At 36.1% G+C, this 14,772-nt stretch overlaps 1 protein-coding gene across 4 annotated transcripts; it reads right to left on the bottom strand.

Annotated features, from left to right (window-relative positions):
- Positions 1-1,364: 1,364 nt before the first annotated feature.
- LOC104895498 (CDP-diacylglycerol--serine O-phosphatidyltransferase 1) lies at positions 1,365-14,107 on the bottom strand. Of its 4 annotated transcripts, none has more exons than XM_010682037.4 (14): positions 13,736-14,105; positions 13,201-13,305; positions 11,535-11,725; positions 10,516-10,581; positions 10,360-10,419; positions 8,927-9,017; positions 7,980-8,034; positions 5,514-5,593; positions 5,262-5,378; positions 5,056-5,140; positions 2,989-3,080; positions 2,215-2,468; positions 1,976-2,064; positions 1,365-1,808 (listed from the first exon to the last, which is right to left on the bottom strand). In XM_010682037.4, the coding sequence occupies exons 3-14, from the start codon at positions 11,693-11,695 to the stop codon at positions 1,681-1,683; spliced, it is 1,278 nt and encodes a 425-aa protein (XP_010680339.1). In that variant the 5' UTR covers positions 11,696-11,725; positions 13,201-13,305; positions 13,736-14,105; the 3' UTR covers positions 1,365-1,680. The 4 variants fall into 4 exon arrangements, with proteins under 4 accessions (XP_010680339.1, XP_010680331.1, XP_010680355.1 ...); XM_010682029.4 differs by having other exon boundaries at positions 13,201-13,272; XM_010682053.4 differs by lacking the exon at positions 5,262-5,378 and having other exon boundaries at positions 13,201-13,272; positions 13,736-14,107.
- Between the last annotated feature and the right edge of the window lie 665 nt (positions 14,108-14,772).

Raw genomic sequence — 14,772 nt, 5'->3', positions numbered from 1 at the left:
TGGAGAGAAAAATAAAAGAAATAACTAATCTGGGTCCCATCACTAACGAAATTTGGCAAAATTCGTTAAGTGGTGGGAGTTTATAAAGGTTTTGTAAAGTTTAGGTGGAAATTTAGGAAAAAAAAAACATAAAGGTGGAAGTTTCCAAATAACTGAAAACTTAAGGTGGTTTTGCGCAAATTTTCCTTTGTTAAAATTAGTACAATTTTGCTTATTTGAGAAAATGAATAGAATTTATTTACTTCCTCCATTTTTTTTACATGTTACACTTTCTATTTTATGAAGTTTCAAATTAGATGTTACACTTTTATTTTGAGTAATAACTTCTCTCTATCTCTCCTATCACATGGTCCATGAGACTCTTTTGTTTCCTTTCGCTCTATCTCTCTATCTCTTTCCTCTCCAAAAATTGCGTAGGAGTCAGTGATTTGAAAAATATAACGTGTAAAAAAGACGTAGGAAGTACTTTTGTTTGTCTCAAATAAGAAGACACTTAGCACATTTGAAAAAATGAGCAGAAAAGTTCATTCATTCAACAAAATGAGCAAAAAAGGTCTGCTCAATTGCAAAATTGAAAATAAACGTTGCTCATTTAGAAAAACTTAACTTTACAATTTTAAGTAGTATAAACAACAAAGAACGTTAGATTATACAATTTACCTGGATTTTTTCCTTGGATAATGCAAAAGTGGGTTTTAATTCCCAAAATATGCCCAAAAATAAAAATTCCCTGTGTACCGCGCGAGAATTTTTTTTTGTGTTTTATCCCGCGAAAACCGCTACTCAGAGTAGCGGTTTACCTGGGCAAAATGTTGCAAGCACAACTTGATTAATGAACCACTACTTTAAGTAGCAGTTTACACAACAACAACATTTTTTTTTTTTTTTTAAAACCGCTACTTCAAGTAGCGGTTTTACTTAAGGTGAAAAAAAAAATTATCGGCACTTGTGAACCGCTACTTCAAGTAGCGGTTTTACTTAAGTTGGAAAAAAAAAAATCTCGAAATTTTTTTTTTTGGGCATATTTTGAGAATTAAAACCCACTTTTGCATTATTCAAGGAAAAAATTCCAATTTACCTTCATTAGAATTTTGAAACATTAAAAAAAAACGCAATACAAAAATGAATGAAAATAAACCAAAGATTAAAATTGGTAGAGGACTGGTGGAGGGAGAAAAAAAAAATGGAAAGAAGAGAAAAGAAATATAGGAAAGATAAAATCAATTTGGATTTTTTAAAACTTCGACTAAATTATGTTGATCAACATCAAAAGACTTGTAATTGAGCTACACGGCTACACCCAAGTCTACTACAAATTAATGTCAATTGGGGGCTTGGAGCGGGAAACTTTATCTTCTTGCAAATTTAGACAAAAAGCTCTGTTAAATACAACGCTGCCGAAAAATGAAAGAATACAATAGCTATCCTTCATGAAATCCTAGTTTATCAAGATATAGTCTGGAATAGCATATCCACAGCCTAAATTGGAGGGGGGGAAATTCACCTAAAACTCTTCAAAACATAAAAATTCCCAAAAGGAAAACTGTCATTCTAGCATTAAATCAATGAACATTTACAATTGCAGGAAAAAGAAAAGGTATTTACATTCAAACAACTATAGGTGTACGAGGGCAAAGACATCAGACATGAACCATCATAAAAATGTTCAGGTGATGTTATTCATCGTCTCTTCTTCTCTGAATATTTATACAATTTCCAAGTCCATATCAACAAAAAGATCACAAGTCCGACCCAAAACCCCGTCCAAAAAATCACCAACCACGTAGGCATCGAATATGGATATAATCCTGGAAGATTAAAAAAAGGCACAATCAATAGTTATTGAAGTGCTGAATTTCTTCAATGCACATCATATAAAAATAAATAAAAGCTGATCAAATTGCTTGTCTAATCACTAATAATAGGGAAGAAAATTGAATCCACTAATTGTATAATCAGAATATAAAGAACACACCATTTCCAAACTTGATACAAATGAGTAGCTCCACTATACAGATAGCCAAGGCAAGCCAACATAGCGCCCCCACCTTTTTTATTACTTTCCTGTGAGAGAGGAATAAGGCAGATGAGAATGTGATGTCTTAATAAGATAGCGTCTAACGTTTCATCATGTGACAAACGAATTCAAACAATAATATGCTATAATCTCATGACTTACTACTAGGCCAGAAAGAGAAGAAAAGACTTGCATACCTGTCCTGTAGATAGGAATTGTATTCTCGAATAGTTGGAATGGCAATAAGCCACCATAAAATTAACCTGTAAACGATAACAGGATTGCGAGGAGGAATCCAAAGACAGAACTTGAGAAAAAATGTGTTCAACTCCACAGTCAAAAACACAATGCAAAGAAAGAGAACTTGAACAAAACGCCATGGACCAAGCAGCGGATGCCACTCATCTTTATCCCATCGTGCAGGTGTAAATTGACCCAAAGTGCGTTTAACCTGCAAAAACATGCAAATGTAAATGTCATCATGACAACTTTCTGGAAAAGAAATCATGAAACAGTTCAGAAAGAAGGCTGCAGTTGCATGTGGTGGCATAAAAACCTCAGTCCCCAGGTGAGAAGTCTCCATAAAACTACTCAGCCTGACAGAACCAAAGGTGTCATAGCAGTGTGTGGCCTCACCTCCAATCCCTGAGATAAAGGGATTGAGTTTTCACAGGTTAAATAGGGAGAGTTCAGTGACGCGCATAACCTGCCTTCAGCTACACATTCAAATAGAGGCGCCAGGACAGGGCCCAAATCTTATTCTTACCATAACCCATTTCGCCACGGGAAAGACCGAAAGACAAATTTCAACTATTGCTAAAAAGGGATAGAAAATATATGAAAGAACAAGGGCATAAACATAATAATCAACAGAACTTTTCCTTAATTCTAAATTTCTAATAGCCCAACCAAATATTAACAACCAATAGGCATTCTACCACTTATATCAAATTATCAATGTAAAGACACACCTTGCCCATGATATTTGGCTGACGGCTTATTCCTACCCACTCATATGTCTTCCCATCAAAATATCTCACAGTACGCATACCAGTCCAAATACCTGAAAGAAAGATCATAACAAAAAATGAACACACACTAAACAAACAAATACTGGAACTAAATGTTGAAATCTTCAAAAATATCAGATAAGTTTTGGTCTACACCATAATAACGAATGACTTCATGGACCACAACACATACATAGATGTAGGGGGTGGGCAAGAACTTCACACTGTGGGTCCAAATATTCTACAATGCCTACAAACGGATCACTAATCTTTGAGCATATGCACAATTATCAGATGGTGATTACCAGCACAATGCTACATAGCACAAAAACGGAGGTGTGTAATGCCAATCCCGCAGAATTTAGGGAACTTGGGGATGACAATTAAATGAAGATTCAGATATTAAAAGCGATGGTTTACTAAAAAAAATTGAGCCATGGAAGAAAGACAATGGCTTTGGCTGGAGCTTAAAGATTTGGCTCTATTGAACCAAAGCCAAAGGGATATACTAGAATTCTAGCTGAAAAAACAGCTCCTAGGGAATTATTCACCCACTTGTTGATTCTTCATATTAGATAACAAGCATTCCCTTACCACCAATTCTGTTCGAGACTACTACCTAGAAAGCCATCTCTTCCATGGGAAGTGAATTGAAAACTGAAATAGCAAGCTATATATTACATATATATTTGACACATCACCTTTCGCCAAACAACTTAAAGGAAACACCAACGTCATATGACCTACTTTCTCTGTTACCTCGACTCGGCAATTTTTGCCAAATACCCGAGTATGTACGACACGACACCGACTCGGGTACGATATACGAGTCGGATCCTCCAAGTTGCACTCGGGCACATCAATAAACCCTAGCTGTTAGATCTCAAAATTTGTTGTTGATTCATGAGAAATAGGTGAACAATATTAGGGCTTTTTGCGTCCGTAATGAGGCGATTCAAATGATGTTGTTTTCATCCATTTTCGTTGGTTGTTCATGGTAGGAGGAAGAACTTGTAGAGGACAGAGGTTGAAGAAGGTGAATCGTCGAAGACTGAAGTGAAGAGGAAGAAGATGAACACTTGGTGGGCCAAAAGAGTTGTGTTTTAAAATTATTAGAAAAAAATGGGCCAAGGAGCTTTTCAGTATTTTAGTTTCTTTTCAAATTTTATAAAAAAGAGGGAGTGTAGTCACGTGCAGCCTGTTAAGGGAAGCTTCAATTTTTTACTTTTTGACTTTTCTTTTTTATTCACCTCTCTCCCCCTTCTTTATCTTCTTTTTTTTAGTGTGAAAGTTATCGATTAGTTACTCTTATACTTTCTTTCTATTTTCTTTTTTTATTCTATAAATTTAATTTGGATTTATTATTGAATTTTATATTATAAACTATTAATTTCGCGTACCCGTACCCGTGTCCAAACTTCGGACAGAGTCACTTTGGAAATGCAGCACGGGACACTCGAATCTGTACCCATACCCGACACTCCTAGACAAGTCATGGTAACATAGCCTACTTTACCCTCCACTAACTCTCTCTCTCACACAATCAAGATTTTAATTCTTACATTTACCCACTATATACAGTTAACCTACAGCATAGCATAACTCTAAACAAAACACCTTTTGAGCTAAGATGGAGTATAGCATAGGGTAATTGGTGAATATTTGAAACCGCAGGTACCTAAAGAATTAGCTCAAAGTTTTAGTGTGTTTCTAGGCCTGAAAGAGAGTTTGGAAGCCTGGGTGATTGTACAGAGTGGGTAACAGACTGTTGGTTAAGCTTGTCCAGCCCACTGGATAGAGTTCGTAACAATCAGCCTAGCCTATCTCCATCTCAAACCTGATATTGATCAACTTTGACTACTATAACCCGAAATCAATCATTGATATTAGAGATACCACTTTGTATGTCATACTGTGCGGACGACACCAAATACTAGGGGCAAAGAATAATTCAAATGTTTATATGAATGCTTAAATCATATACTTAGCAAGCCTACACCAGCTGAAAGAAAGTTCTCCATAACTAACCAAACCAATTGCAGAGCAGGATGTCCAGAATGATGCTGTCCCACCAACACTCATTGAAGTTTGGTAGCATATGACGGAAGGTTAGCTGAGAAGAAGAGAAAGAATGAATATCAAAACATACCAACATAACCTAAAATTTTGAACTGGAACCAAAGACCCAAATCAATAAATCTGAGGGAAATGTTGTTTTGCTTCAAAATTTTCACCTCCATCAATTCAAAACCAATAGATAATACCCAGAGCAGGGGCTGATTCCGAATCATAATTGCCTTGCCCCACCATCCAAGAATATGTGCTAGGAAAAATTCGTCAAATATTGTTTCCTATAAAAAAAGCTAGAGCATAAAAAAGCTTGAAAAACTATGTTACATGATTGAAACAGGCCCAAACAAGAAACATATGGCAGGAAACAAGATAAGAGAACTCTAAACAGATAGATGTTAAAGAAGATATCATACATAAACGTTTTTAAACCTGTTCGTGGGGTCTTCAGGAACATATATTCGGCAATCCGCACCATATGATCTTTCAGGAAGTTCTGCTTATAAGAAATGAGTCACACTGGAAGTTAAACTCTTGAAAAGAATTTACAGTATAAAAGATCAACGGGATCACAAAAGATTCATGTCATAGCTAATTTTCGAAACACTACACAGATAACCAACTCGTTAAAGCAATAACAAAAAGCTTGAGTCATATGCTTGTCACATAAAATCCAAACCTTTATGGTATCAATGACTAATTAAGTACTGATGACAGGTCCTACGAAGTGGATTAATTGATTAGCTCATAAATCAAGTACTAGCGATATTACAACGATCTTGTGCGGAGTTGTGGACACAATCCCAGACCCTTTGGCGACCTTAATTGAAAATGCAAAGTGACATTTTCATTTTTCTATTTTTGGGTAGGAAATGAAGTTTTTTTTTAGAAAAAGAAGAGGAAGTTGTTTGTGAATAACTTGATATGCAGCTTTATCAACAAAATATCTATTATGGACCAACATCAATCCTGGTCAATCTACACCCATCTAACATATTTGTCATAGCCGCTCAGATGAAAATCAAAGAATCAAATTCTTTTTAAAAAAAAAACAGGCACTCAGTGTAACAGACTCTAGGGGGGCAGGGGTACTTTTGTTGATACACACTAGTACATTAGCTTGGGGAGTAAGGCAAATACAGTATAAATAGAGGAGATTAGGGATAGAAGAAATCATGAAGAATATATTTGAGAGTTTCTGTTAGTGTTAGCTTTGTGAGTGTGACCATATCACTCGAAAACTTGGCAACTATCTTTATATTTTCTGTAATTTTTCCATTTCTATCAATCAAGTTCATCTCCATTGTCTCTTATTGTACTGTCCAAGATTTCAGTTCATCACACTCAGTAGTCAGTACAAAGAAAAGCCAAGACTGTTTCATCAATTCGCACTTGTTCAACAGAGTGAACATCTTGGTATTTGGTAAGGCCCTTTATAAGATGACATCACAGAAATCACAAAGTAGAAAGATAGAGAGTTATTTTTGGCTGACAACAGAGGAGTGGGGAAAGTTGCTCACCTAATCTCCCCTAAGTATACAGAACTCCATGGGAATTGTACAAGACTATGTGCAATTACATGACCACTTAATATTTGATTGGAGATGGTGCAAGATACACAGCAAATATTAATCTTCATGTCACTTCTCCAAGATGTAGGAAGCAGAGTTTAACCAAGAATGACTGCTGATCACAGACAGGATGTTCATATACCATCTTACCCAACGGAAAATGGCATAGTGCTGCACTGAAAACTAATTCGTCTTATCAGAGTAGATGGATTTCCTTTAGCTTCCACTTTTTGGCTCTTATTATGGTATCCAATCCAATCTGCCTTCCCTCTTTGTCCAGCTATCATAGACTCTTTAAATATTTATTAGTGTAGTATATAGTATACTTGCATGTCAAGATATTTTCCCAGCAACCTCATGATGTAATGGACTGCTACCCTTTGTCCTACTGAAAGATATAATAGGTGACATACTCTACCACTGGACTAAATAGCTGGCAGAAATGCAGTTGCACGAAGGTGAAAAATGAGAATGCTACTTCAGGAACATCCTCTACTCGACATTAGCTAGTCCCTGAAGGAAAGGACTTATATATGACTTCCAATGGTAGAATATTACCCTGAATTGTGTTTGCTGAGAGAACAAAAGCACATGACCTCAATTCATATCTCGACAATCTTCTATGTAAGGGCCACAAACTAAATACCATGAGAGAGAGAGAGAGAGAGAAAGAGAGAGAGATACTACAAAACATACTAAAGTACACAAGATAGAGAAGTTCTCTAAGCTAAGGCAATCATAGAGTGGGAGAGAAAGTCAAATAGCATGCCTTATAACAATTAAAGATCCTAAATGACACATTTTCGAGAGCATTTAATGCATGAAGCATCACACAGGCACAGCAAGTACTTTGTTCTTAATTGTGGCCTTGGCAGCTTTACAACTCAAACCTTGCTCCGCGTTGCAGCTAGAAGACTACCAGAAGGTAGAAAAGATGATCTAGCATAGAGGCCCTTGGTTACTTTCAGCCATAAAACAGAATCTGGTTTCAAAAGTCAGACAAGAACCCATTGCAAAGCATAAGAATTACACCAGCATGGTAATCCAGACAAATGCAGAAATGCATATTCAGCCATGAACAGATTGTTCTTTAGGGGACATCTAACTGGAATCTTATAGGCATAAGCAGTACAATTAAATCCACCAAACATCTGGTGTTTGGTTGTCTTGCTTATGCTCTCCACCATGAGGAATAAAACAAGCAACCAGAAAATACCCTCCCAAGGGTTTATCCATTTTATAAGTGACCAAAAAGACCGTGCAGAAAAAATTTGAGAATAAATAAAACAAAAGGATATAGAGCCAACTTACCAACACCTAGATCGGGATGAAGATATTTCATGAACTGGCGAGCATCATCACGCCTCTGAAACCAGATTACATCAAAAGTATTACTCCCTCTGTCTTTTTTTATTTGCTACAAGCACTTTTTCACAAAGACCAAGGAGGGAGTGGGGACCATTGACATAAATGGAATTACAAAAAAGCAAATAGGTAAATTGTGGGACCTATGTATTATATATGGAAACATTTACAAAATCAAGAAGGGAGTGATGGCAAATTTGTAAATAAAATGTGGGACCTATGTACTATATATGGAAATATTTGCAAATGTAGCAAATAAATTGAAACACCCCTAAATGGCAAAATGTAGCAAATAAAAAAAGACGGAGGGAGTAAATCTTAAGATGACTTCAATGACCCACATAAAAGTTATACACGATTAGTCGAGGAAAAAGAAGAGGAAAGTTGAGAGGGTGGGAGTTAGGGAGGAAAGGAGGGCTCAAGCGCCCTTAAAATCATTCCATGCAAGAGACCTAAGCAATTGGTATTATTGCATTTCCTCCCTCTATATACAGTTATCTAATAGAGTTAAAGGAGTCCCTTGCTTCATCTCCATAGGTCACCCTCCTAACCACCCTATAAAGGAATTAGATTATCATCATAATTCATACTGGAAGAGAATTACACATGTCATGGACAACGACTTCATATATTAATTAGTCAGAACCAAAGATCAAGATAATAATATAAGGATAGGCCAAAATAAAGAATGAACCAATACATTTACTATAACAAATTATAATAGTTGGGAAAAGAGCAGCATTAAAATGCAAAATCAAAGCTATTTAAACCACAAGCTTCAACCTAAATCATTAAAAAGAGATAAACCAAAACAGCATGTCGTATGAGATACAGAAATGTTCGACCAAAAAGAGGAGCTATGAGATGGTCATACATATTTGACTAGAATTCACCTGAAAAAGCAAAAATGTCAAGGCAACAAGGTAGATAACAGCCATTCCATGAACTAGGCGCCAAATTGCAGGGTGTGGTCGTATAAGGACCCTGCATAAGGTCAAAATCTGGTTAGCCTGTGCATACACACACAAACACGCACGCGCACACACACACACAGAGAGAACGAGACTATTCAAAATGGAGATATCTGAAGCATTCAAATACGAGAAGTTCCTTGCCTAAAAGAAGACGAGTACATAGATAAAGATATTAATGATAGTAGTAATAAAACGTCTGGTCAATACTTTAGTAACCACACAAGCAAGCTATAGTTTTGTAGACTATCAGAGTTATGATCTGATCTCACGGAAATAATACCATTTTTAGAAGCTTTACCCATGATTAAATTTCTGATTCTGCCATCTTACTTAACCACAGAGCAAAAACATCAGCGTACTGCTCTTAGAAATTATACAATGAGTAACCCCGCTTGCATGTAATTTTTTATTTTTAGGTTCCAATTGAAGTGCTATAGCCATGCCATGGCAAAGATCAGACTTCAATTATCAGCATACAAAAATATGCTAAAACAACACAGGCAACAAGTCACTATACAACAGGAAAACAAATTGAAGATCAATATTGTCTGCCACAGGAACCTAGCAGCAGCAAAGGGTGAAAAGAGATGGAAGATGCAACCAGGTAACCACAAAAGGAAAAGGAGGCAAAAGAAAAAAAAAATTGATAAGTGATAGAAGCTTGTCTCGTTTTTCAGCATTCAAAGCACTGATGAACCTTTATCAACTAAAACAACCAATAACTGATTACAAAATCCAGAAAGTACGATATTCACTGCTTTATACGCCAATCATCTACAACAAAACCATGATATTGTACATAAAAATTGAAAAACTGATCTTTTTGGTGCAAGATAAACATGGTCCAATGTGAAATACTCTCTACTAACCAACACATATACAAGACAGCATGAATGCTTTATCCCAGTAGATGGTAACTTTTGTTAATCAATGTGCAATCATATTGGGACAATCTAAAAGGCAAACTACTATCTGGAATTAAATTTCAGTTTTATCATAGGAATTATCTCCTTAAGGATTATATAGCATGATCATTTTTTTTTTTTTTTGTGTGTGTGTGTGGAGGGGGGGGGGGGGGGGGAGCTCCCGAAGTATGGACTCAAGAAGGAGCAGCTTCATAAAAAAATTTCACATGATAGCAATGAACCTCAGTAGCAGACGCTACCACATAAGCTTAATACTACTACTTTATTAGGGGAAAAAATATTAAAAGGAAAGACACTCTTAAAAAAGATTTAATTTCACATGCAATAGTTTTTCTCAGTTTCAAGCTGCATGTGTAACAAAGTTCCAGCTTCATAAACCTGCACAAATTATTACATATAAAGGAAAGCAAAGTGATGAAAACTCACGTTGAAGGTGCTTGTAACAAGCAGTAAGTAAGAAACACTGCAATCATTGCCCATACACCCCTGTGCAAGGAGATCAATAAGGCACTCGGTTATATGTGCAGTTCAAAGGATAATTCAGAATTGTAAATATAGCTGCATGCATCAATAGCAAAGTACCTTTTGACTGAAGTAACAACATCGTCGGATCTGCTTCTCTCAGGATCAAGAGCTCCACTAGCCCAGCTGTTAAATTTATGCAAGAAAAAACGATGATATCAATTATAAGCATACATTAAAGATGGGGGGGGGGGGGGGGGGGGGGGGGTTGAACAACGTTATAGCACTATCTGTAAAGCAAAACAGAACCAGAAAAGAAAAGGTAACGCCTCTACAGCCTGCAGAGAATGTTAATTCTTGAAGATCTCTGGAGTATGAGCAATATCGAACCACAATTGCATACAGCTCTCCCTCCTTTATAAAATCAAACACAGATAAGAAGATACGACTCACCATTTGCTTGATTACAAATTGACCACATTTAAGCATGGTTCGAAAAAACGGCCAAATCAATTCGCTTTGCCCGTATTGGAACGGCTTTCAACGTGGGAGAACGGAATTTGATCGTTTCAGACCGGTGGATTTAAATAAACCAACATCTCAGTAGAACCAACCGTAACAAGGCAAGTTAGCTTGCATCTCCCATGTCACCGTATTATGATGCTCCTTTACAGTTTTTTTTTTCTTAAAGATTCGCACTACCAATTGCTCCCTACACGTCCCTCCTTTAATGGCATGAATCAACATAAAAAGAAATAGATAGAGAGAAGAAGAAGAGGCAAGCAAAAAACGTTCACGAAATCTATGTTGGTTTTAAGCAAAATAAAAAACAAATGCTTTTCAAGTTAATATTATAATATATAGTGTAATCAACGGTATGACAAACTAGGAGATAAAAAGAGATTTTATTTAATATTACAAGTTATAACTTTAAAATTTATTATATACTATCACAATAACACCTAAAAATTAAAAGAACAGTACTACCAACTCCGTGGGCCACCGTATCCGTTCCGTTCCCACGAAACCGCATTTGCTCCGCAACCGTGGCGGTGACCGGAACCGTATTCTCGAACCATGCATTTAGTACTGATATTTAAAACATAGAGTAGTCACAGAAAAAAGAAAATGACACTCACATAAGGAAACAAGCACCAATAAATAACAAAGTAATTGTGCGAGGCTTGTAAGCCCAAGCAGTCCAGGGATCAAGTTCATCATCAGCACATGAATAGCTTGCATCACCATTTACACGGTTGATGTCCTCTCTGCTGATGGTCTTACAACTATCAGGCTTCATAACAGTAATGCTTCAAAACTGCAATATTCGCTGCAAAAAAAAGGAGGAGGTAAAATTTAGATAAGTTGTGGACAATCAGGAGATACAGAAAGGACAAAGCAATGTAGACAAGAGAGCCAAACTCTGGAGAAATCCTAATAAACCTATTTGTCATTAACGATAAAAGGGGACAAAAAGTCTAAAGAGGAGAATACGACATGCTCATGATACTACAAATTAATTAGTGACATCGCTAATTAATCGAATTAGTCCATTAGGCAATAAAAGTGTCGTTTTACAAAAAGAGAAAAGTTCTACATGCACTAGGCTACCACTTAATGAAAATGTTCCTAATCCCTTTCTCCCTCTCTCTACATTTGACCCAGGGATGTCCATATCCATCTCCTCCTCTCCAACAATTATTGCGGCCAGGTGGAACCACCACCTTATGCTGTCATTGCATTCCTACTCCATCATGAGGCCATCCTTTTCGTCGAATTAGTGGCAACTCTCCATCCCCAAGGGCTCCAACACCTAGTGCACCAAAATATGCTGTATATTTTCCATTTTGATTATGGAGAGTGAGATTGATACTCCTTCCGTTCTTAAATCATAAGTTACACAACCAGGGAGACACATAGTATTACTGGCAGCATATCTATAGAAAGAAGATCTGAATGCAACCCCCCCAACGTAAAGCATCCTACATTTTCCGCATCAACTACTTACAAGCTTGCACATTACATCAATTGCGAATTTGCAGTAACAACTGCTCGAGATGTATTAGAGCAGAGAGGTTATTGGAGAAATTATCTTGCAATGTTTGCTTAAAGGCATCAGCTCCATGTTCACAAATTATCATCTTAGCAATACCATCACATGTCACTCTGTCAAAAGTAGCAAACTTTTGTCCAGATAACATAGCAAATGAGCTTTCACTCAAGTAGTCTAGTGTATTAGCAACTTCTATTTACACTACAAACGCATTTCCAATAATCATTTCCCCCACTAATCGATGTTTTCTCACCCTCAGTCATAAACTTCTACAAAGAATGACATATCTTCCTCGATAAGCATAACACAGCTACTCTCAAGTATCCACACTACACAAGTCTAAATCACTACTAAACCACTACTTCGACTCATACCACCCCCGGACATTTTCAAAATCACCTCAATCAATTCCTAACCGATGTCGCCAAAACAATCACATTCCACTTGAGCTCTCTACATCCAGACTAATCTTGATTGTAGTAACAATAAACAGGAATATACAAATCAATTCAGAAATTTGAAAGGTTCACTTCACTTTCAACCTCAATAATAATTGATGAACATAGAAACAAGAACACATGCAAGATCAAATATCAGCTTCAGTAGCCAAAATCTGAAATTCTTTTGAGCTTGCAAATGAAATATATTAAAAATTTAAAAATAAATAAGTAAATTCCGAATTCTTAATCAAATATGTATAAGCTACAAAATTAAAATCATAATACTTAATTCAAAATTAATCATAGACAAACCTTCAATAATATGAAAGATCCAAATTCAAAGTCTCGTCGAAAATCGCAATCCTTTTATCTCAATCTTCTTATCTGCTCGTCAAATTTGGAGAAGAAAATTTGATGCTGGAAATTCGAAATAGTGTATAATAATTCGACATAAAAATGGAGAACTGAAATAGATGAATTTAGACAGTGGCGGACCCAGGAATTTGAATCTGGGGATACTGAGTTAAGGACGTACAACAAACACAAAAATATTAGAAAAAAGTTCATAAAAATTGTTCAACACATAAGTCTTATAACCAAAATATCCATAGTCATACAACCAATTTTGTTAAAAAAATGAACAAGATTAAACTTCAAACTAAAATTACAATTGGAAAATCGAATTTCAATAAGCAAACCCTAACTAATTAATCAACAATGTCCAAACTCAACAATTTACATCTAAATTAACTAAATATTCAACTAATTTCATAATCTAACATATATAAACTTAGAAAAGTTGGAAAATCTGAAATCAAAACACAAAAATATAAACTTAACAACTTACAAAAATCAAATTGATTTTTGGGTCGCGAAGCCTAAGGATGTGGACTGGCAGCGTCGCAGCGAACGGCGGCGGTCGAGCGGTCGGCGGTCGTCGCGGCGAACAGGTTCCGTCGCCCGTCGGTGTACCAGTTGAGAGAAGAGAGAGAAGAGTCTGAGAGAAAAATGAAACGCGTGTTGGGTGCTGCACTGCCTGCTGCGTGCCTTGCGCGATTTTTTTTTTTTTACACTGATTGTTTTTTTTGAATTTGGGTTTAGAGACTACTTTTCGATGGATTATTATAATAATTCTGGACGAATCTTTTCGGTGATTCTTTATTCGTTTTTTCTTTTGTTAAAATTAGAGGGAAAAAAGTTTAAACAACGGTATGTCATAGAAGTACTACTGGTTCTTTGATGACTTAATTATTTAAGGAAATAATGTAAAGGAGATAGGCAGATAGCTCAACTTTTTTGTGAGAGCTGACTGCTGAGAAGGAGCCAGGGTTATTACTTTATTAGTAAACACTAGTATTAGGACCTGTGCATTAGATGCACGGGAGTATTAATTGCTTTATAACATAACTAAGAAACAATCAAAAAATAACACTAATGCAAATAACCGCAACATCATAAAGTCATCATATATGAGTGATCAAACCGTTAATTACATATATAACCTTTTAACTCAATCTATATGTTTGCAAACACTTCCGTGTAAACTACATTTATTGTACTTGTACGCACTTCGTGTTCATTATCAAAAGGAAGGATCTTCATACCTTTTTGCTCGTAACTCTGGAAACAGCAACATAAAATTGGACATGGCTAAAAACAGGTCTCGAGAGATACAGGCCTACATGAGACAAAGATTGTCCTTGACTTTTATTTGTAGTCATAGCAAAACAAACAATTAAAGGAAATTGACGTCTCTAAAATCTGATAGGAAACTTGGTGGAGTCCGACGGCGTCAATGTCATTCTTGGGATAAAAACTTTTGCTCTCACATTACTTCTGAAAATAACAGTAGCTTAATAACACGATTACCTAAATGTACAAAAT

The sequence above is a fragment of the Beta vulgaris genome, chromosome 1 (genome assembly GCF_026745355.1).
Source record: "Beta vulgaris subsp. vulgaris cultivar EL10 chromosome 1, EL10.2, whole genome shotgun sequence".
NCBI classification, from domain to species: Eukaryota; Viridiplantae; Streptophyta; class Magnoliopsida; order Caryophyllales; family Amaranthaceae; genus Beta; species Beta vulgaris.
This window is presented reverse-complemented; position numbering and strand designations above follow the sequence as displayed.